This window comes from Glycine max, chromosome 10 (genome assembly GCF_000004515.6).
Source record: "Glycine max cultivar Williams 82 chromosome 10, Glycine_max_v4.0, whole genome shotgun sequence".
NCBI classification, from domain to species: Eukaryota; Viridiplantae; Streptophyta; class Magnoliopsida; order Fabales; family Fabaceae; genus Glycine; species Glycine max.
The window spans coordinates 45,801,258-45,827,214 of NC_038246.2; the positions used below are offsets into that span (position 1 = coordinate 45,801,258).

The 25,957-nt window shown below is 31.6% G+C and overlaps 1 protein-coding gene across 1 annotated transcript; it reads right to left on the reverse strand.

Moving 5' to 3' along the window:
* Positions 1-8,136: 8,136 nt before the first annotated feature.
* LOC100783270 (PH, RCC1 and FYVE domains-containing protein 1) lies at positions 8,137-16,386 on the reverse strand. Its single transcript, XM_003535527.5, has 9 exons — positions 15,863-16,386; positions 14,749-14,835; positions 13,514-13,603; positions 13,286-13,372; positions 13,062-13,181; positions 10,415-12,517; positions 9,883-10,029; positions 8,868-9,400; positions 8,137-8,554 (listed from the first exon to the last, which is right to left on the reverse strand). The coding sequence occupies exons 1-9, from the start codon at positions 15,908-15,910 to the stop codon at positions 8,407-8,409; spliced, it is 3,363 nt and encodes a 1,120-aa protein (XP_003535575.1). The 5' UTR covers positions 15,911-16,386; the 3' UTR covers positions 8,137-8,406.
* Positions 16,387-25,957: the final 9,571 nt, after the last annotated feature.

The following is a 25,957-nucleotide window of genomic DNA, read 5'->3' on the forward strand; positions in this document are numbered from 1 at the left end:
GTATTTTAAAAGCAGGGGATGATAATGGCAAGACAAGAGGTGCCAATAACAATGGTCGGTTTCTTTTCATAAAAAAATTCTGGCCACATTAACTTTCTATTAGAAGCCCAAATTGTGCTTCAAGGTACAACAGCAACATACAGAGAAAACCCAAGTTTTGGCTGCTTCCACTTCTCATTTATCGTCAAGGGTGAGGGGATGACCAGACAAGTTGGAAGAATCATTCAATCAAGAAGAAACTTGTTCAAACTTTAAGGGTATGGTTTATTTAGGAAAATAGTGAAAAGTGAAAGAAAATAAAACGTAAGGAAGGAAAAAGAGCAAAAAATAGATGATTAAAGATTTTCGTTACCTTATAATGGTATTATCCCTTTACCATAAAATTTGAATTTCTATCTATGGCCACTGGTCACAATTATGTTGAAGAAAAAGCATTCACAAATTGTCGGTTGCAACAGGAGCTTACAGAATGTGGTTTGCGTGTATCTGTTTTTTTCCCCCTCTTTAACTGAAGATAACTTGTGTGTTTTCACACGGGTACGGTCAACGAACTGGGAGAAAAAAACACAAGAGTCATAAAAGTTTTGCATGCCCTCATACAAAGCTTAATAGAACAATATGATATTGATCGACAAAACTACTTTTCAATGGCCATGATTTTCATCTTATCTCCTCACATGCTCTTATACCAATTATATTCCCATTACTTTTTTTATTGTCATATTAATTATCCTATACTTAGTACTAGCATATTGTTTGTGTGGTTCTGGAAAGTGGAAACTATTACATTACTTTCATAAATCAATATATAGTGCAAATTATTGTGAAATGTGTTGGAAAAGTGACATGCCGAGGAGAGGAGACTATAGACTTTTTGAGGAATATGCAGTTATGCCATATGTAAAACACCAAAAAATTATGGGAAGAAACAAACAACTGACATTTTTTACCAGAGAAATATAAATGAATAACAGGGAAAGAAAAATTCCCAGTACCCTTTTTTTTATTTTTCTATCTTCTTTTGGATGGAATATATTCTCCATTATTATTAATGTAACTACAGTACTTTCTTTTGATTCCGGAGCACTGGCTTAGGTCAGTAGAAGATTCAAGATAGGATCATTATTCAATTGAGTATAACTGTAGTTCCAATTTGTACCCCCAATACAAAAAAGTATGTAGTATAGTTCCAATGTTTTGTTCTTTTCTTTACTTCAGTAATGGGCTTAGAAAGTTTTCAATCCTCGTTTGCCTCGGAACTAAAGGGAAAGAACAAAACTAAAAACTCAAACAAGAAAAGGAAGTGTAAAAAAAAATGGTAGTCTTATAAGTTTTTAATATTTATTTTTGTATTTGGTAGAATAATTAAATTATATGTGCAAATAAACTTATACCATATTATATAAATCTTACAATAAAGGAGGATTACGGAAAATATAAAACTTGATGCGTAAGATAATATGTAAAGCTACTTTGCAAACCCCCTCCCCCACCCAAAAGAAAATTATGAATACAAATATTATTTTTAGACACCCAAATGCTATTCAACATCTACTGTGAGAAAATATATATATAAATTATTGAAATAGTCATAAAATCTCACATCACTCAAAATTTAAAATCAATATTATTTATAAATATTCTCTTTCTTCTCAACTCACCAAAACACTTTTTATAAGAATAAAATTATAGTATTATCAAATATTTAAGTAGACAATATCTCATATATAATTTTAATTAATAGTGCTTTTGGATTTGAACTCAAAACATAAATAAAAAAGAGATATATGTGTTGGCGTGTTTAAAAAAATTGGGGTGTATAAAAATCTCTTATGAACATGTGTATTGTTGGCAACAATAATTATCTAATACATACTCTCTTAAAACTTTGTTACGATTAATACTGTCTTTACAGGCACTCTAACTTGTCCCCGACCACATAAGTGTCTAAACTTTTTGCCCAACTTTGTTTGAGTTGTTCTTTCTCCTATGAGCTAGCATAGAGCATTCTTTACGAGCACTGATTACAACAAAATTCATCAATCTGTCCCTAATTTCTGTCTCTGTTTCCACACAGAACGTGGGTCCAACTTTATCCGTCTCTTCTCTTATTTTTGTGCATTCCATGGGGCCCCTTAACTTCATTGTCCAACTTTTATTATGGTCTAAGAAATTAAACCCAAAAATACTTTTGCCTACCCTATTCATGCAGCACTCGCCACATTCATCAATGTACTCTTGTACATGTGTACACTGACACTAGGCGCGTTTCCATTTAAGATAAGTAACCTTATTTGTATATATCACTTTGAGAAAACCAGTAACCAAATTAGATAATCTTTTTCTTTTTTTCTTAAAGGCAACCATTTTTTTACACATAAATTACTTTATTTTGACTAGTTGAAAAACAATACTTCATGCCTTGTGCTTAAATTGTTTTTTTTTCTTTTAAGTTAGATGTAATAATAATAACTATCATGTTGACAAGTTGTTAGAAAACAATTACTTGTGATTAAGGATAATTTTTAAAAGTGATTAAAGGATAAATTAAGAATGTAAATATATAAACAAAATGAAATAATTACCATTATTTAGTTATATATATATATAATTCTTTCACAATTGAATTACGATAAAATGACTTAGGGAAGTTATGACATCACCTCGTTGAATACACCTATAGATTTTAGACCCTAAGTCATTGATGAGGGACATATATTTACATGTTGCTGTGAGACTTAGCACAACAGTTTCGGACTTTCAGTTCCATAGTCGGCCATTAATTTCCATGAAGGCCCACTGATTCACCTAACAAGACAACACTCACCCTATTTTGCTCCCTATGTATTATATATCCTTATAAATAAAATACATATAATGTTTCTCCTTTCTTTTTATTATTTGTTCAAGTCATTTTGGCCATACTCTTTTGGCTGGTTTCTATATACTATCACAAATTGTATGACTCAGAACACTGAAGAACACCTTTCCCTCCCCCGAGGACCCGTTCCAAGGTCTCATAAAGGAATTTTCCTAGTCTCTTATAATTTTTAATTGAGTAAAAAAGTACTACTATTGCTTCATGTTGTCTCATTTATTGCTACAAGCCACCAAAAGCCTAACACAAATATCACCTCCAACAGCCAAATCTTAAAGCACATGACATAGCATTTACTCCCCCCATGTTTCCGCACACACCGGCCTCGTTCGTTCTTCATTGTAATATTGGTAGTACCATTTCCTCTCTTTCACATATACTTCACAAACAAGCCACTCTTGGCACTACAGACACCCCATGATTAAATTCCTTTCATTTATTAAGAATGTGTGAAACTCAAACCATCTTATAGCATTTCCTCCCTTTTCTGTTTCAACATATCTCCCCCTTCAACGACTTAACCCTTTGTCTCTCTCTCATTCACTCTTTTTCTTTCCTTTCTGAGATTCTCTTGCCATAAAAGAAGGTGAATTCTTTAAACTCCCTTAATGGATAGAAGATACCTCAACTTGGTTCTAGTGTTAATACTTTGGTTGATATATTTTGTTGGCCATAGCTATGGTGCTAGACACTCTCATCAAGTTTTCAAAGTGCAGCCCAAGGGTGAGGCTTTTCCTCCAAGCTTCTTTGGTTTCTTGCCAAAAGCAATGCCAATACCTCCTTCAGGGCCTTCAAGGAAACACAACGGCATTGGTTTACAAAGCTCAAATGGGGAACCATAGAGGGATATGATTGAATATGTATCTCATATTCATTCCTTCCCCACCTTTGAATCTCTTGACAAAAAAAAATCTAAGGGTAATGTATATGATGCCTTAATTATTTGTATTTTGTCTTCACCTTTTTGGTTTTTTTGTTGTTGTTTTGCTTCCCTCTTTTCTGGTTATTATTTTTAAGATCATTTTCAAGGGACAAACCGTTTCAAAATGAGCTGTTAAAGGGTATATGTAGATTATTTATTATTATTATTAGCTTCTTCACATATGTGAAGGATATATGTATATCTGGACAAGCTTTAGCTAGCTTTCCTACAGCTTTGTGATGGAACCCCTGAGGGTTCAAAGAAAGGAATGTTTTGTGACTTGGCTTAAAGATAAAAGGTGTTGTACTTGAAAGCAAAGAGAAAAAAGGTGACAAACCTCTGAAAGTTGATGTGTATCTACTTGATGACAAACCTTGCAAAGTTGATGTGTATCTACTTCTTCTGCTTCTGTTTCTTTCAAGTAAGCTTTTGGTTTGGTAAATACATGCAAGCTGGCAAAGTATGCTAGATTAATATTTAGAAAAGTGGAACTTTCAATGAATGTTGTTGACATGTATGTTAGATTAAGATTTAGAAAAGAAGTTGCATTATTATTGATTCTTGTGGTGGCTATAAAAACCATGCTTGTGTTCTTCTAAACTTGGAAGTTCTTTCTCTGAAATCTGGAATTTCTATGCGTGCAAAAACTGATAAAGGGTAGTAACTGTAGCTAAGAGTGACCATACATTCTCATAAACTTTCGGGAAGTGACGTGAGAATCGTCCATTGTTGCGTTTTGATTTGATTTTAGTTATTAACTAATAAATGTTCGTACGAGGACTTGATTTCCTAGCCATTCATCAATCATCATTTTACGTGTGATTTGTGTCATTTTGCTCGTTTAGTTATTTAAGGATAATCTAAAACAAATCAAGGATAATTTAGAGTTTATTTTATTTATAATAATAACTTCTTTTTTTCAGTTTTTTCGAGTTGATGAATAGAAAATGGCGTTACAAAGAGTTTTTATGTTAAAAGTAATTTCGTAATCTTATGTACTACAAGCCACAAAGGTTTTAGGAGGATGAAAAATTCTACGATGATGAATTTAATGATGGAATTCTACACAACTAAATGTAATTATGTATAATTAAGTTCGTGTCTACAACAGTTGAAAAATCGTAATTGCAAATATTTATAGGACAAAACAAAATAGATGACACGTTCAAATTAATCACAAGAGTAAAGTGACTTGTGTTTTGTTCACATTTTCTCAAGTTAAAAGACAATTGAAAATTAAATTAGCATCTCAAAATGCTAATTGTTTTTGGGTGGGTAAGCTGTTTCTAATCATGTCAAATCATCTTTCGTGATTTCAGACCTAGCTTTGAAGCCATGTGAAACCCATTAATTATAATGGTCAATTTCAAAGAGCAAATGCAAAGGACGGCTAGTCAAATTTTGAACTTTTGTCGTAAAAAGAAACTGTGTCGACTTTTTTTGTTTTATCATAATTACATTAATTCTGGAATAATTAAGAGAACTATCATAAAAAATATTAGAAAATATAAAACGATTCATGTTTCAATTGTTTGAATGTATTTAAGTCAAAAGTGGTTAATCAATATTAAACTTTATAGACAGAGATAAATTTCCAGTGGGTTTGGTTAAACAAAGAAGGCTTTTCTTCTCAAATTTCAGCAAAGGTGGTAAGTAGTAACTTCCACTGAAAGGAGTGACTTGGCTATTTAATTTGGTGAACATGTAAAAACTAGTTTCATTGTCGGTGCCAATACAGGACTTTTAAGGTTCTTTATTTATATACGAAGTAAGATGACACTACCTTCCTTTTAAGATATTAATACAAGGATTTTATAACTAGTAACTTATTGATATATTTGATACATTATCTTAAAAAATTAATTAAAAGCTATAAGATAGTAGTTGGAAAAAGTAAAAAATTACCTTATCAAATTATTTTATCAATTTCTATTTATAAGACTTAAATTTAAAATAATATTTTTTATAAGATTCAATCTATAATATTTTATATTAATTATTTTTAGACTAAAAATATTCTTTATTAAAAGAAGTATTTTTCATCCAAAAAAGAGAGAAGTATTAATGATAATAATAATTTTTAAAAAATTATAAATTTAAGACAAATTTATATCAATCAACTAAACTAGTCATTTTTTTTAATTTTGACGAACTAGGTAATTGAGTCTTATACATAAGAACAAAAAGAATATAAGTGTTTGATAAAATTAATTATTAAAATAATTAAAAATATAAAATATAAAAAAAAATTATGATTTATTTAAAAAGAATCATCTGAAGATTTAATAAATATATTAAAGAAAAAAATTAAAGAAAATATAAAAAATTAAAAGTTAATGTTTTAAAGAGTTATTTTAAGTAATATTTAAAAAAAACGCTAAAATTTATCAATAAAAACTTATTTATTGTATAATCAAATAAATTTTTCAACTCCCAGGTAAAATTAAAAATTAACTTAAATATTTGCCCTATATACCCTATACCTATCCTATATTATTTAATTGTCACTTTACGTACGTTTATATGTATAGCCTAGCCTAATTTTGAGAAGCTTTATTGAATTCCCTATCTATACCAGCGAGTTATTCGAATCAACCATACACCTAACCAAGACACCTAATAGTCTTCTTTCCCTATTTTTTTTCTTGATTTTTTCATTTCTTCATTAAATATTAGAGTATTACGTATATTTTTTAGGTCAAGATTTTTCCTGACTGCAATTGAACTAATCAGTTGACTTGATTCATCATAAAGGTGTCTCTTGTCTATTACAAAGTTCCTTTCTGAATCGTATGCCAAGAGATGACAAAGAATGCATGATCATATTAAATGAGAAAATGTGCAGCTTTGTAGAAAAGTTTTGTTGTGTTGCTTATGTCTATATGTCGTAGCTCTTTTTCACGTATATTCTAAGTGCATTGCCAACCAATCAGGACCATTTCTACCTCAATCTATCTCATTTTATTCTCTATCAATTATCAATTAAATGTTCAAGGTGCACTTAACTTGACTGGTTCTACTATTATGTGTAAACTTGATGAAGCCATTGTTGCTTAATTAAATGGTTGTATAAAGTGCTAGTTCAAGCCCACTTGAAAATAAAAACTAAAGAAAGGCTCGATTGTAACGTTTCTTGTATGATGTAGGTAGTAAGCCAATGTTCCAAGCAGAAGAGACACAGTATAGTTCTCTGAAGATTTCATATCGCCATGAACGATGCATTAAGAAATTATATCTGCTATAAAGTTGTTATCGAAGAGGATTTCACACCTCATTAATATATCTTTCTAGCATTAATCCTTTTTATTTGGTGACTTGCATTAATGCTTTTTATAAAGAGTACACAACTAGTTTGTATTCGAATCCGAAAGAAAATGGAAACACTTGATCTAGAAAACAACTAAATCAACGGGGTGTACGTCAGTACGTGTGTGTGTTTTTTATTATAAAAAAAACAAAAAAAAAACTGTGTAATAGTCACAATTTCAGATTTCACATGTGATACAATAGGGGAAGTAATACTTTTTCAAAGTCAAAACAAACCTATGAACCAATCTTACATGTTGCAGGCGTTGGATTTGAAAGGTAGCGAGCCTTTAATTAATTGGTAGAGACTGGCTACTTGATATTAAGTGTTAAAGTTGACGGAATGATAGTATTTAATGAATTTAATTAGAACATGTTGACGGTATAAATTTTTTTTACATTAAATTATACCTTAAAAGGGGAGCATACCCTCTACTGAGAAAAAAAAAAATGATCATTTGCAGTGTTATAATCTCACCATTGATTCTTCCAAGCTTTCATTTTATAATGAAAAATACTGTATTAATAAAATTAAATGATGCATGAAAATTAAACCTATATTTAATGAATTTTATAATTATTAAAATATATTTAAATTAATGTTTTTTTAGAAATACATCGAGTTTACGAAATTCATAGGATTTTAAAATTTATAATATATTTTAAAAAATAAGTAAATTTTAACATAGTTAGCTCTGGGCATCTAGAATGTTTCGAAGTGATGACATAGTTAATTCAACTAAACTTTTGGCATGTACTTATAAAATTGATTGTATACCCTAACAAAGCAGCTTCCATTACCATCGGAAACCTTTTTTTGATGAACTGATGATAGCTACAAGTGCTTGCATAACTGGGAAACCTTTTTTTTGTTCAACCAATTGTGCAACATCGAGTACAAACTGTACTCCCTGTAGTAATAATTAAATAATAATTTACAACAAATATCACCACGCATACATTTTATTCCCGAGGTATACATATTGAGGTAAGAAAAAAGGTGCAACGGGGTAGGAAAAAACCAAGAAAATAGGAAGGTTATCTCAACGGATGATTTTATGTACACTACAATACAACAGATATGTAAAGGGCACCTGCCCAAATAAAATGGAAGACATTTAACTTAAGAAGAAGAAAAAAAGGGTGAGGGAACAAAAAGATTGGAGAGAGAAAAAGGATAGACAATAAAACTCAAAAAGGGTGCCTGGTTCCTTCATATTGATTTTGTTGATTTCCTACAAAGCTCACTGCAACAAAAAGTGTGTTAATGGAGAACTTCCCTCCATCTACTTCCCTAAGATTATAAAACAGGTGAACCAGCACCCTCTGTCCTACGTGCCGCTTGGCCGGAAGACTTGTCCGTGCTTCGAACATTGTACCTTTCGTATACCCTATCGCGGTTCTCCGACCACCAAGTCTCTGCTTGGTGCTCTCCAAATCTTCGCCGGCTGCACACACCCACCACCAAACATATTACACATGCAAGATAATTTAATTTAAGCTTCTTAGTTCAAAGTGGCAATAATAATGTATTGAGTTTAAGGAGCCAGAAATCAGCCCAACCAATATTATTGACCTAGTGAAAGATATCCACATGCACTCATGCAGAGTTGGCATGACAAATAGAATTATTTAAGAACAAGCACCACACTAAAAATTATCACTGCTATACTAATGGAGGCTATCTACAGTTGGCATTCATATATAATGGTAGAAACATATAATCATAACCGGGAAAAAAAGGAAAATTCCTTTTATTACCTGAATCGCACTCGCTTCAGATCTCTTGTTCCATCACCCAAGGCGACCAGTGTAATGTAGACACCAGGTTCATATTGTTCAATCCATTCTGCCTCAACTTGATTACTATTAGCAGGCACTATGGTGTTTCTTGATCTCAAACCACTCTCATCATCTTGGAAATCTCCAGAATCCCTACCATCAACCATATCTGACACAGTACTGCTGCTTGGCTGAATCATGCTGCTGCCATTTGGCAATTTAACATTCGGGTAATCATCTGTCCCATTAGAGGTTACAGATCCCCGGTTTTGCAGGTAAAGATTAGCTCCATAGCTTCCAGGCAAAGTGCCCTCGGTTCTATTCAATAGGGATGATTCAAGTCCTATGGAAGCCAAACTAGAGCCACTGATGGACTCTGCCCTGGTGTGACGTTCACCGTTTAATTCTGGATAGTGGATGCCATTTGGCTCCAGACCATTTGGCAGGTAAGCTGGTCTGATGTTTTCAGCATCATAAGCACCGGGAGGAAGCCTCTCAGCCAGATCTTTGAGCTGAAACAATGTGGAAGGCCAATAAGCATTAGCATAGAACAGTAATACTATAAGGAAGAAGGAACGGAAATGTAGGGACTTTAAAGAAGACAAGGGTAAACAGTATTCAGTTGACTCAGACCCGAGGGAGTATGCTACTCCCTAGTCGCTCCTCCCACCAAATGAAATAGTGTAATGTATAATATAATAAAGAAACCAAAAATCAAAAACTGAAACAATTAGTAGAAAGAGAAGGGAGAAAAAGACACTCCTCAATTCTAGAATCTAGATATCTTGTTACAACTTACAACTTGAATTTACGTAGCAGATTCCATTATGATGGATGGTTTAATCTAGGTATTCATTTTATTCAATGAAAATAAGAAAGAAAGAAAAAACACTATTCCATAAAGCTACAGCCTACAAACATAAATCAACAAAGGCACATGAAAATAAACTTTCAAAAATCATCAGACTCCGAGTAAATTCACCAAACATTCAACCTGTGCTGTAAGTGACTTTATAACTTCCTTTGCAGCCTTAGATTTGGCAGATTCCTCGGCAGCCAGTGCCATAGCTTCCTGAGTCTTTTTTGTTGACCTTTGAAGCTCCAATTCTTGCAGTTCACATCTCTGTCTCAGGGTCTCAACCTAACAAGTAAAGACATATATAAGCATCATAAAGACATCAAATTATAATGCCTGAGTTTTACATAGTTTATTTGCCAGACTCAAACCTCTAGCAGGGAAGAAATTTAAAAAGGAGGAAAGCTATGCTATCAATGCAGCTAACTTCAGCTACTTGATTGACATAGTTTATTTGCCAGACTCAAACCTCTAGAAGGAAAGAAATTTTAAAAGGAGGAAAGCTATGCTATCAATGCAGCTAACTTCAGCTAATTGATTGACATAGTTTATTTGCCAGACTCAAACCTCTAGCAGGGAAGAAATTTAAAAAGGAGGAAAGATATGCTATCAATGCAGCTAACTTCTGCTACTTCATTGACATGTGAGAAATGGGGGAAGAATAATATACCTGACCGCGTAACTTCAACACTTCCTGATTCAAAAGTTCGTTTGTTTTCTTCAAACTATCAGTAATACTTTTAGAGAAGGAAAGTCCCGATGTTGTTGGAATAGGTGTAGCTGAACGAGGCGGGCTTGGTCTTCTAGAGAAAGGGGATACAGACCTGGAACTCACTCCAGATGGTGTCAGAACAGGTCTTGGAGCTGTTCGCTTCAAATCAATAGCAGTAGACAAGACAACATCTTTGAGCTGTAGCAAAGATTGTGGTTGTGAGGTGCGAACCAGAGAGAATGTATCAGCCTTCTTCCCCTGTTTGGCTGCTGCCTTACTATCAAGCTGCTTTATCAAATCCATATTAGAAGGGACTGCTGTCTTGGTCAATCTTAGCTCAGACTTCTCTAATCTGTCCTTGTTTTCACCTGACAAACGAGGCATAGCATTCCTCCGATTATTATTGCCCGATTCTGCAACCTTGATTAATTTTACGAAACAAGAATCACAAACACGATAGGGCTTCCCAGGATTAGGAGCAAGGGAAGCTCTTAATGCTTTCCTAGAACTACATGAATGACAGTGCACGAGTCCACAATTATAACAGTTGTGTCTCTTTCTAGTGAACCCAAATGCCTGTCTACAAGCAGAGCACTGAGACTGCTCAGCACCGGATACCCACTTATGAAGGCATATGGCGGCAGAGTAGTTCGAACCACATGCGATATATTTCACATGTCTATCTTTCAAGGCTTCAACTAAAGTCGGTGTTTTTCGATCTTCAACATCTCCATGACCCAATCTCCCATTTGCACCCTTCCCCCAAGTGTAAACTTCATTTTTGGAAGTTAAAACAGCAACATGATAAGCCCCACATGCAATTTCTTCAACGGATTCTCCTGCAAGCTTGTCTTTAACCAAACATGGCACCTTTCCATCGGACTGGGGATTCCCAAGCTGACCATAAACAGAGCTTCCCATTGTAAAAACTTCTCCGGATGTTGTCAGGCCTACTGTCAAACTGTGCCCGCAAGCAATTCTATGAAAATTGGAATCAATAAGTAAAGATACACAAGTTGGTTCAAGCCGGGCATCCTTGTCTCCGTGTCCAAGGCGATTTTTATCTCCATCGCCCCATGTAAACAATTTATCTGATGATACACTAGCACTTGATTGTGTCACAATAACCTCTACAACAGCTGCAGTATGCCAAACTCCACAAGCAACAGCTATTGTCCTCAACCCAGATAAGGATTCTACTTCTCTAGGATATGAAACATTTTCCCTATCTCCATGGCCTAGGACACCAAATGTTCCATCACCAAATGTGAAGAGCTGCCCAGTTGAAGTTATCAAGGCTGTGTGCCACGGACCACAAGTGACTAAAGCAACTTGAAGCCCCTCTAGTGGACCTGCAATTCTCTTCGGTATCCAATGACTAACATCAGTGCCATGACCAAGAAGCCCGGCATTATGAGTACCATCACCCCATGTATATAGTTCCCCAGCCATTGTAACAGCACAGGTATGGAACTCCCCACAGGCAACAAAATCAACAGTTGTGGAAGCCATTGCTTCAACTAGACGAGGTTGAATCACATTCTTCCCAACACCATGGCCAAGGCGTCCTCCAGACTCTTCACCCCATGTAAAAAGTTCACCTTGCCTTGTGACAAGAGCAGCATGTTTAACACCACATGCTATTTGAAGCACATCTAAAACCACATTGGACTCCAGTGGCCTGGGGAGGAGAATATCTGTCCTTGGGCTAAAATAACTAGCACTTTTCTCAGCACCAACTTTCACAACATTCTCACAGATAACCTCCCCCCATATGTATACATCCCCAAGAGCATCATAATCATCGGGTGCAGACCCATGACTGGATGTGCTGGGGGCACTTGAGACACTAACACGAAAAACATCTGAACTAGATCCTTTCACTTGCATATTTGATGGGTTTGATGGTGCATGTGACCTTTCAATATTTAAGGTACTCTCAAAGTAAAAGGATTGTGGAGAAGTATTTGCCAGACTAACAGAAACGTCAGGAGAACTGATGTCACGTGAAACACTAGCTGAACTTTCACTAGGACTATTTGATGTCAAGTCTCTACTGTCCTGAAAGTGATTGAGCCAGAAAGCATTACATGCAATTGTCCATGTATTTTATCATTGAAACTATTATGCAGCGTAATAGCAAAGCATGAGGAGAAATAGAGAAATATTGGAAAACTTATTATATTTCAGTCCATAATTTCCAAATCCAAATAAATAACATCACCATAGTAAAATTAAAGTTGGCAAATACCACAATCAACTAATCCTAAATTGTGTCCAAAGAGCATGAGTGAGTGGCACTTTGTTTTAAAAAACTGCAGAATAAATACTTCCAGGATAAGGGCTAATCCATAAAATAAAGATTAGCTTTCCTCCTCAGAGGAAAGAATTATTACTCTTCTTATGAAGCAAAAAACCAATGAGTTCTCCCTATCACGATTCATCCAAAACATTTATTTTAATGAAAATGATAAAAAAAACACCCCTACCGGCTCAAGAGTAAGATCTATCATCTTTCTCAGTCTCTAATCTCTATACATCATGATACAAGAAGCATAGCACAAGTAAAATGATAACTACAAAGACAAAAAGTAGGTGTTTTTACATCAAGATATAGGCCTCCATCACTCCATCCATCAATTTTGGAACGCCCACCTTGACCGGAAGATATCAGTGCCTTGAGACCAGCAATCCACACTTCTGCCTCAACTTTATCCTTGCAAATCTGAAACATAACACAAATCATTATATAATAATGAAAACTGCAGAAAATAGAAACAAAATAATGATGTAGTAGTTATACAGGGAATTTCAGAATTCATCACCAACCAAATCAAGGGATCGCTTCCCGTTGTTATAAATAAGTGAAAAAGATAGATAGTCCTTCTCAGGACACAGATATCGTTGGAAAACAGCCTGACAGAAGACAAGGCAAATTAATCATATAGAAGAGAAGGAACAGTTTATATATCAGTTTTTATTTCTAGAATCATTTAGCTAATCACAAGGAATGCTAAGGCATTAGAATGATATAAAACAGTAGAGTAGAAATCTCACAGTTCTTTGTCCAGGAATAATTCTTGAGACAGAAGATAGCTTCAGATTTCTTTCTCCACTACTGGATATCCAGATTAAAGACAATTCATCCTGTGGTTTTCAAATATTCTAATGAGTACAATTAGAAATAACTCAATCTAACAAGTGTCAAAGTCCAAGGCTATGATATACATGACTGTTAAGTGTATAGTCTATAACCAAGGAAGCAACAGAAAATAAGCATTCCTATTAACAATCATGAATAAGACTGTAAAAGCATAGATCAAACTAAGAAACATAAGTACCCAACATTAAAGCGACAAAATGACTATTGATTAGCATCAAACAAAAAGATTTGAAGCTTTACTCATGTGCAGTTAACACTGATTACCTCAACCAATTATACCAAACCCAGAATGTGGCATCAAAAAACAAAAAGCTGCCTTGTACCCCGTAAGCTCTTGAACCCAATACTTAAGAAACCAAAAAGTATGTGCTAAATTACCAATTTGTGGAATAGTAATTAGTAATAATAAACAATGACTCGCATGCAACCTTCCCCTGAGAAGCAGTGATGACTGAAGAACCAAAGAAATCCACATACTAACCCAGGATTCAGGAAAGTATTGATTTTAGCTAAGAAGCGAATCCTTTCCTTTTATATGGCATACTAGTAAAACTAAAATGCATCAAGTTGAATCCACTCTATTATGATGCAGCAAACAAGGCTAGTACCCAAAAAATACATTAGTTAGTAGGAAATTACAACTTAATAGTCACTCCCAGATGACATAATTTAGGACATGGAAACACAAAGCACCACAGTCTGACAAACTTTAATCCTGTAGAAGAATGCATAGTTCCTTGTAAAGGCCAACTAACACAGATCTAGCTTCAATTGCATTCAATATCATTAGTACAACAATAGCTTAACCATTATGTGGGGAAAACTACATGCATCAATGGACGTTATCGCGAACAAAAATTTCAAATAGTAAAGTTCTACTAAGCAAGACACATAAAATAGCTCAACCATGTAATAACAGGTGATATAAGTATTAACAGTACAAATTAACAGTCTGTTGATACAATATTTTTCATAAAACATCAGCTACGATGCCAAAGCACATATGTTTCATAGAGTAATTTGAATTGAGCAAATATACAGTTGAGCAGAGTCCAACAAGAAAGTTAATGAAGGAAGAAATATAGAAAATCCACCAACACTTTCCTGAAAAGGATTTCATTTAACTTACATTGGAAAGTCTAAACGGACAAAACTTAGGTTTTCCCTTACGACCATATTTAAGTAGTTGAGCACCCTTTTTCAAAGCAATCAATGCCTGCAGAATGAAAAAGTAACATGGTAAACCCCAAGAAAGATTATACAGACAAACAATTATTTACATGAGATGATAACTGAAGGAGTGGAGAAATAAGAAATGGCAGCGATCTAAGCCATCATGTAGTACAATATATAGCAAAATTTTCATACAAAATCCAGAAATGTTTTACAACATTCAGTTTCTTAGAGAAGCATCTCTCGCTTCCCTATTAATATTTTGACCCAGATTGATGGTTTAAAAATATTGTACAGGCCACACAGATGATTTCGGGAACACAATCATTATTGTCCAAGCAATCAACATTAATCACATGCTAAATTTCACTAGACAAACGCCAATTTAGCCATCTTCCATCTGGTTACTTCAGCCAATATTGCAACATAGATGCAATTTGATATTCTGTACCAAACAATCCAAGATATTTTCACAAGGTGCTGAATAGAAATCTTACCATTGAAAATTCTATCCTATTAGCACTTACCTCCTAGTAGTGCTAGCAATTTAAACTAAGTCAGCCACAATACCTCGCGTCCCATCAGTCCATTCCATTCAAACACAGACAAGCCTGCCCTATTTCCCCCCCTCAAAACACCCCATTCCAAGGCAGTTGATAAAGCAACAACTCACTAATCAACCAAACAAACCCCATTTAACCTCTTCAAAAGGATCACAAACCCCAATTCACAACAAGAAGATGAAATTACTAATTAAAATCTCATCCTAATTCATCACCCCCATAACAAAATAGCCTCCATACATAAATTCACTCACCATGTCTTCACTCATATACCCTCACATCCCTCAAATTTCCCAATAACTTTCCAACAAAGAAAAACGCACACACACACATAATCACTCTATCACGCACTCACAAGCACCTGATCACAATCATAACATTCCAAAAAGGAGAAAAATAAACCTTCAACAACAAAAAAAAAAGTTCCAAAATTCAACCAAAAAATTTAAAGCGAGCATCAAAATTGAAGTCAAAAAACAAAACTTTGAGATTAAACAAGTAACTGACTTGGTCGATGTCACGGTCGGCATTCCTGTAGCTAACAAGATCTGCCATTCCATGTGAGAGATTCACCAAAACGCCACCACCCTCTGCGATCGCTGCACACAGTTCCGTACATCATAAACCTCAACCTCAACGTGTTTTTTTCTCTCTCAGAAAACACAAAACCCACTTCTTATTCCCACTCAAAATGCCAAAAAAAAATACTTTCGGATCTGTTCCTCTTCACAGAACCCGAAACCCCACTAGCCCCATTCGCAATTCCAAGTCAAAGACGTAAGCTTTTCAACTCATGCAGCGACTTGGACCGGGCGAGGAAACAAAAAAAAACGGTTCGATAGAGACCCGGTTCGGTTGGAGAGTGAGAAGAGGGTGTTTCTCGGCGCCGGAGGAGAATTTCCGGCGAAGAATGTGGGTTCCGGCGACGACGCCGAAGCGGGGGATGGAGGGGGACAGAGGAGAGAGAAAGAGTTTAGAGAGAGAGAGTACCGGAGCCTGTAAAAGTACAACTAGTCAAAAGAAGAAAGAATGAAGAAGAAAAAAAAAGAAAACTTGAAATTGAAAATAAAAAGTTTTATTATGTGGGAATATTAAATTAAATAATGAGGAAAATCAGAAACTCTCCTGAAAAGAAATGAGAGGACATTTCCAAAGCATGACTCCTATTTTTTTTTAAAAAAATGATTAAAAACTGTTACTGTATTGTTAATTAATTAATTATAAAAGTTTAATTATTTATTTTATTCTTTGTTTTTTATGTTTGGGAAAGAGGCACGTAGATGAGATCATGAGAAGGATGGTTTGGTAATTTGATAGGGAACAAGGCGGGTTATTAAACATTAATGTTCGGTTAAGGTTGTAATGAATAAGAGAATGGCAAAAAGGTCCTTCAGTTGTGTTTCGGTTTTTCTCTAAAAGAGGAAACTATTAGTACTACTTTTCATACAAAAATGCACTGTATAATTAGATGAAATTTATGAAATTTTTACTGGATACGATGTTGGATCTAACTTTTAGTACTTGTATTTTCAAACTAAAAAGACTATCATGAAGTTCAATTAGTTAGATGTGTTAGAAATTTTGTCTTAAAAGTATGCTAGTAACATTTTTTATTATTTATTCATTTTGAGCTATCTTTTATTTTTGCTATAAAAAACATTTTTTATTTATTCATCTTGAGCTATCTTTTATATATTTTTTTAAGATGTTTGTATTGTTTTGTTTTTAAATTAATAATTTTATTAATGATTAGGATATAAGTAATATAACGTCACATCAATCAAAAAATAATATCATATGAAAAAAAGAGATATAAATTAATTTTTTATCGATAAATATTAATTATTAATAATTAATTTTTTGTTGGTGAAGAATCACAACTTTTTATTTTTTCTCTTCTTTTATCACCCAATTAACTTTATATCTCCAACGAAATTTATTCATGTCTAATGTATAATATGAATTAGACATATATAGAGATGAAAACATGAGATATCAATAATCCATTACTCTAATAAAAAAAAATCCATTTCAAAAAAAATTATTCATGTCAAATTCTTTTACATTCTATTTAACTGAAGGGAATCAAAAATGAAATAAAATTATTTATTTGATTTAGAAGTTTTGTAGGAAAAACAGGATAAATACTTTTTTTTTACCTTCAACTTTCGTCTCTTTTTCAAAATTAGTGACTTTAGTTTTCCTCCCTTTTTACTAACTAATATTTCTCCTCTTTTTTATTTTTTTAAAATCAAACAGTATTATTTTTAGAAGAAGAAAAAAAAACATAAAAATGAAAGAGAAAAAAAAAAAGAAAGAAAAAGACGCTACGGTTTTTGCGGGAGTTTGCAATGTGAGGGGAAATTGAAGGATGTAACCGAGGAGAATGTAATATAGTGTTTGAGTGAAACCAATTGCAGATTCTAAGGCAAGTGTAGGTTATGAATAAGATTTGCCCATTTAATAACCAAAGCAAAGTCATTCCATGTAGTCCTTAGCATCTTCAACAACAATAAAGTGTGTGTTTGGACACACGTTTAAAATCACGTCCAAATATATAGATTTACGCAAAAGCAATCAACTATATAGCTTTGGTGGAACTTGCATTAAATTTACATGAATGCATAGTTTATTTTTGTTTGTACATAAACTAAAACTCTTATTTCATCAAATGAAATTGGCTACAATACCATACGCCATACCACGTCATTCAGCTTGATTAAAGATCAAAATTTTAATCATGTTATTTTACGATGAGATTCATCTTCAGACTTCAATCTAAGCTTTGCAAATTAATTTGCAAGACACTTCACTCATTAACAATTAGAACATTTTGTATTCGATAACAAAAAATTTAGAACATTCTGTTGCTTAGTTTGGAGTGAACTCAGTAATTATCTCAATAACTTCTGTGGCTTTGGTGATGAAAATTTATCCATCTCTTCTATATTATGTCACCTTATAAAGAATATTTTGTTTAGATCAACTTATAAAGAACTTACTCTAAGAAACACATACCAAACCAATCCCGACATTTTTCTTTTATTTTTTTTCAAAGCAACCCTTTAGCTTGCTTCAATTGCTTTACCAACTTTTTCCTTTTTTTTTCAAACAAAAATATGAGTACTAATTTAACATTTCTTATTCTTGATGTATTGTTTAAAAATGAGATTTATTTTAAAAGTAATGTGCTTAAAAGATAATTAAATTAATTAAAATACTCTAAAAAAGATAATTAAATTAATTTAAAAATAAATACATGATGTAACACTAATGAATATGATTTATAAGAGAATTGAAATATTAATAAAAACATACTATTTGATACTTCTTTTTGTTATTAAATAAAATCTCGATTATACTAATCACATTAACTAACTTGGAACCATTTTTCTATATGAGAGTATCATAAAATTTAACTAAATAATAAATACGGTAATGAATATTAATGACAGCACTCAAAATAAAATGTCCATTTAAGGATAGACGACATGTTCGATCATATTAAATATAAGATGGTAACGGTTTGTAAGTATTTACAACCTTTTAAAAAATTATTATTCTTTCAAAAAAAATTGATTATTATACTTGTGATTTTAAAAGAGAAATAATATTTATAACTTTGATATGGACATAAAACTAAAACATTTTTTTCTTTTCTTAAACAAATAAATGATGTATAGTCACCCATATCCTCCGTTGATAACCTTGAGGAGGGAAATGGGTACCACATAACTATTATTATTGATTATATATATAGTATATATTATGAAAAATATTAATTCTAAATTATATAAATTTTTAAACTTCATCTATTCATGTTTTTTAAATATAAAAAAATGAATTAATACAATTTAATGTTTACATATTTTTTTAAAATCTTATTTTATTAATTTTAGCACCTGTGTGAATTATCCTATCTCACAACTCACAAGAGACAGGATCACATGACAATGTTAAGAAAAAATATGACATCTATAAAATATTATTAAAGTTGTATTATGTCAAAAAAAAATTGACTCATTCTATTGAACTTAAGTTGGATAGAAATACTAAATATGATAAACCTTTTCCGATCATGTTTTGATAAATATTTATTTTTAGGACTCCAATTTGACAATATTTATTGTATTAAAAGAAGTTTCTATTATAATTTACAGATTTAGGGCTAATTTCATCAAATTTAAAGCCTAATCTATCTTGAAGAATTAATATTTTTTTAAACCTCCGGCATTTCTTGATTGAAAGTTAAAAATTAATCTATCGAAATTTTGATATTCAATGATTTTTCTCAATAAATAAATATATATATATATATATAAGATAATGTTAATCATACCATACCATATTACCATACCAATTAAAGAATTGGTATCTAATTTTTCAATGGTATATACATTGGACAAAAAAAAATACAAATATAAGAAGACTTGATGTTGTCCTTGATTCCTCTAATTTGATTTAAGCTACTTTTATCTTTTTAGAAAAAAGAAAGGTTTAAATATATCTTTTATACCTGAAAAATAAATCTTTTTTCATATTAATATCTCAAATTCACTTTTAGTCAATTATTTATCTAGATTTTTATGTTTCAATATAGTATTTATCGTTAATCTCATTCTGTTAAGTGATGACATGATAGACGGAATGTGAAATTATCAAGTCTAATCATTTAACACGTAATCAAATTAAAGTCATGTCATTATTTATTATTTATTTTTAAAAAAATCAAATTATTATATTTTATTAACTAATATATTTAAAAAAAAACTTGACTGGGATTTGGAAAACATCCCCTCTTCGAAAATGTGAGTTCATCTCTTCAATAGTGATAATGACTTTATGTAATGGCTGATTGTGAGTATTATCGAGGTTAACTTTGATATCTACTAAGTTGAAATAAAATTAGAAAGTCTCCTTTAAGTGTACATGTTGTCACATTCAAGAGAGTAATCATTTTTGAACTATAATAGGTACCATGATTTTTTTTGGTTTTTTGTTTTTTAGTGATTCCTTTATCTCCTATTATGGCATTGTAGTAATCCTTATTTTGTGATGTTGAAAAATTTTATTTGAATTTTTTTGGGTTTTATTAAGGTTTGAGTACGGAATGATTAAGGGTTTGAGGAGGGTTCCTTTAGGGTTTGATTATGGTTTAACCTATAAAACTAAAAATAAAAATAAAAAGTATTATATTTACAAACTAATAACAAACACTAATAGTAAATGATAACTGTTGGAAAGGATGTTACTTCGGCAAAACCTTTTAGATCTAGCTACTATACAAACGACAATAGGAGATCATCAATGGTCATTGCAATGGCCAACAATGTTCCATGCTTTTTGGGTATGGTCATGACAATGGTCTATCTCAAAATCAAGCAGAGATCATAATTAAGAAGCAGTCTCTTCAGTTATTGATTGAGTGAACAAATCCAAACTACTCAAAATATAAGATCTTGAAAGGTCTAGTTTCAATTTTATATTACAAGGGTGTTCATCAAACGCAAACTAAGAAAGATTAGAGGATTTAATCCAAAAAATAGTCTTGGTTTTAATTTTAATTTTTTATAAGTAATTAAGTAACTTTTGGTTTTGAAATTATATAGTAGTTAGAGTGATTGTACAAAGGATTAATTAAATTTTTATTTCTATTTTCCTTAATCCGTAAATAAGCAAATTTCAATGCATCTTTCTTTGCTTTTTCTGAAGCAAGACATGACCAAATTTTGTGATTTGTTAGGTGAGCAACCATATGTCTGGACGATGTTCCCATGATTGTTGGTTGTGGAGAATTAGCCACGGAAAAGAAATAATAGTATAGGCTCAATTTATATCTACCTTGTGATTCGAGGTTTATATAAATATGTTTTGTACCATAGGTCTCCATTAAAATTATTGGTTCCCGTTTCACCTAGTAGATATAAATTGTTGACCTAAAAACAAATATAGATCAAATCCATGCAAGAATTCCCCTCTTGCCAAACGGCTATATATACATTGTGTTCACATATTAGAGTTATTAAAGTGTGTTTCACAACATCTTTTAGTTAATTTTTTTTAAGTAGTTGAAAATTTTGTTTGTTTGTTTTTTTTTAATATTAGCTTTTTATTTATTTATTTTTGTCTTTAAATATTTATTAGATTCCATCTTTAATCTTTTCAATTTAAGGTGAAATTTTATTATTTCTATTTTTTATGTTATTTTATATTTTTCTGCTACTAATTCATTATATAATTTTATGAAACACTTATAGTTTAATAAGATAATTTTTTTTATTTTCCAACTAATTTTCTTAAACATATTCTTAGTTGTTTGGTTGATTATCCATTCTACTTTTCATTCTCTAATTTTAAAATATTATATTTTCTATAATTTAAACCGTGTATCTCCATTACTGATTTAATACATGATAAAAAACAGTCTATTGTTTTTTAAAAATAAAAAATAAAAATTAAGAACTATATATTTTGGTTTTAAAAATAATTATTTTTAATTTTAATTACAATAATATTTATTTTCTATTTTTTATTTTCTGATTTTAAATCTTTGCCTAGAAAAACAATGAAAATAAGTTTTTATTATTTTTACCATTTTATATATAATCATTTGTTAATATAAAATAAAATAAAAAGTGCTACTTTTATAATTTTTTCTGAGTTAAGTGCTACTTTTGTAATTAAAAATATAATAGAAGTTATTTTCTCAAACCAAACAACCTTTTACTTTTTCCTCTTATTTTCTTTATACCTTAGGGAATGCAGAATTCAACTTTCAATGTTATTTATACCTGCTTAAAATAATGAAACCTTTGGGGAGGACCAATCTAATGGACTTAATCGCAAAAACAATAAAGACTATGTGATTTGACATTCACCTAGGTCAAGATGGCCATCACACCATCTCAAAAGAAAACCTTTGGGCTTGTTAGAGACACCAAGACATAACCTTTCTAAGGTTAGCACCCTATGTCTCGACCTCAAACCACTTATAGAACCATGCATGAATGTGCATTAAGAAAATAATATGCTTACACTTAAGAAGTAATGACCCCTTAAAATTTCCCATGCATTCCACCCCATCACGTCAATTGTGCTTTATCACACAAAGTACTCTTAGAAGAATATAAAATCACTCCTATCTATCGATATTGATCGAAACAAAAATCAATGTATGATTTTCAACATTTCGTGTTGATAACTACCAACTCACCAAAGTTGATAATTGCCACATGCTTGAAGGTCAAGCACACCCATCTATAAATACTAAAACTCAATATCTGTCTTATGCAAATATCTTGCTTTACCATTTCATATTATTCTATCAAAAAACCCTACTTAATTTGAGTGTCAGAGTCTTATAGGAGTCATCACATCTTTTGTTGTGCTCCACTATTAATAGAGTAGCAATTCACCTAAAAAAATCCCAATTAATTTGAACGTGAATCGACTTCTTTTAAAACAATTAAAATCATTAAATGATAGTCTAATCTTACGTGACAATGATTAATTTCAGTTATTATGAAAATACTATAATTTTATTTTTATTACGATTTCAGTCATATGACATCTTTACATATCTAATTGCTTTGCTATATGGTGCTCATAACACATGGGTTGTCGCATTTTTTTTTAGTGTTACTTAACAATTAATTTATATATTTTTTATAGTAATTTAGTCACTTCGTATTAAAGTGTTAGAGCTGTTTCAGATGTATTTATTTATTAGATAAATATTCATTGAAAAAAAATAATTAAAATCGTAAAATCATTATTATTTTGAAATAAAAGCATAAATCATGCCCACTTTGTTGACCGCACAACTTTTACTCCTCTTTTATATTATCAATGCTGCATTTTGCTTTTGTTAGACCGAAGTTCATGCGCGTAGAAGAAGGCCACACAGAGGAGGAAAATGAAACATTCAAGCCAACTTAAATAATTTGCTGATAACATAATGTTTTTCATTCTGCCCATTGCTTCACATAGTATAGGCTGGGGTGTTGTTAGTTAAATATATGGAAATAATTACTACAGAATTACAATAATAGGAACATGATCACCTTGAAAGCCGACTTTGTTGATTTGGTATGATTTTTGGTGGGTGAAAAAGTGAGTAAAATCTCGATGCAAGGGAAACAAAGCTTGGAATGATGAAAAAGAGAAATGAGAGAGAGAGAGAGAATGAGGATGAAGATGGTTCCAAAATCCAAAGGCTTTGCTTTGGGGACAAAAAGCCAAAATTATATGGCGAAGGTCCCCACTTGATTTTACACAATCACACTAACCAACCAGCCTTGGTCGGTCCCTTGCTATGCTTATGGGACCCTATTTGATTATTTTTCATAAAGATAAATGTATCCCATTTTTCGTTAAAAGGATCAACATTGCCGCTTAATTCACCATTTTTTCTTCTTCCTTTCCTTTTCAAATCATAAAGTCTCCCGTTTCTTTAAGCTAATTTTCAAAATCAGGATTTTTTTTCTTATCTGTATTCAGAAAACAAGATTTTTAAGAATCTCAGATATTAATTATAAGTTACATATTCATTAGTGGAATAGAATTAAAAGAAGTAGAATATATAACTTCTCCCTTGTCTCAAATTTATAAAAAAAAAATCGTTATAATCAAAATTGGAAAGGACCATAGAAGCTAAAATATGCAAATGCATTTTTGTAGTTTCTGGTGTAAACCCAAAACAAGAAAATCATGTTAATCCCTTTTATGCCATTTCTCGTCTTGCTTTTTCTCTTTAGTACCATTCTGTATAAGTGAATTTTTCTTTTATAGCCACATTATGATTTTAATTCAATTGTACTGATAGCATATTTTTTTTAATAATTCAATCATAAATTATATATATTTATATATATTAGCGCAGGAATTATTATAGAATTAAAATTATCAACTCATATAATAATTTTAATTTTTTAATTTATATATACATATTATTAGTCTAAAATAATTTTATTCAAATATTTAATAAAAAAACTACCTTGCATCATATCATAGTAATAAATAAGATGATATGATAAATGATCAAAATTTATTGAATTTTTGTGAAAAAATATTTTACACTGAGAGTGTAAACTTGATTTGTTCGAAATGGACTTAAATAATACGTGTGAGGTGAATTGCTGACATGTTCAAGATGAATGACTGATGTTGGACTGGACTCTCAAAAGGTGCCGACTTTAATAAACTTGATTGTTTGAAATATGAGTTCTCTCAAGGTTAATTGGAAAAAATGAGTAAGTTCCTATAAAACACATGCAGATATTCAAGTATGTAAAATCTACACCATAATTTTTTTTACAGAAAAAACTACACCATATTTAATACATATATCAAATGATTATTTGCTACAATGACTTAAACCTAACTCTTAACTGTTTTTAAAAATTATATTTAAGTTATTTTTAATTAATTAATAGTGTAAAAGCATTTAAGCCTTCAATATATCAAAATTAAAATATGCAAAAATTATTTAAGACACGGCTTTCAAGTAACACCTATAACTTAGGTGAAATTTTGTCTTACTTAAGTTACACTCTACTCATCTAAATGATGCATATGGCCACATACATGCTGTAAATTTGTTTAGAAAGAAAAACGCATGTAGCATATAGATTCTCTGGTCAATCAACAACTAGTCTAAAAAAATAAAGAGTAAACAATCTACAACCAAAATAGTTGTAACTTTCCGATACAAAATTTTCATCAAATATATATAATTAGAATAAAAGTGGCATCCAAGTGGGCAACAAAGTTTGGCAATGGGCCTTCAGCATTGCATGCTCCTTCCCGTGACCCAGTTGTAGCATAGATAGAGAGGCTAAACTTAACTTTGTATTGAGGGGCCTAACTAGGTGTGCTTGCAACATTCCTAACATGAAATCCTATTTCTTTTGTTGCCATTACTTTAAAAGAACAATTTGTTGGCAGCCTTTGCCTATTGTTGTCTTACTCATAGGTGACTGTTGTCATCGTCAACAATAATACCATAAAGCATACCTTGTTCCTTATTGAGTACATTCTGAATTTAACCGGACATATTATTACGTCAAAGCCGATATAAATCCTATAAACTTAACTTATGTGTAAAGGTATAATTAAATGGTGGGGCAGCTAACCCATATGGCTTGCACATAGCTTACTTGGAACATATGACCTACCTTTATTATGTTCAGATCAACCATGAGCATAGCCGAAAAAGAAAATAGTACAATCAGTCATAGCACTCAAACACACAATTATATATTGTTGCCCTACACTTTGTTAAAGTGATTCCACTCAATAGTTTTAGAGCAAGTATTTTTAAATAGGTTGAAGCTGGCACTGGTTTGTAACGTCGTTGAATTCATCTGTTGGGTTAATTTAAAATCATTTGATTTGTCCATTTTACAATGCTAATGTTACCATGTGAATTTATTTATAGTAAAATAAGTCTAATTCATTTCATCTCTCTTAATAACGAAAAGAGATTATAATTTTAAAAATAAAAAGAAGAGACATTGTAATTTATGCATATCTCTGAGAAAGAAAATGTAATATATTATTTAAATGAAGATATTTTTGTCTGATTATAAAATAACGAAATAG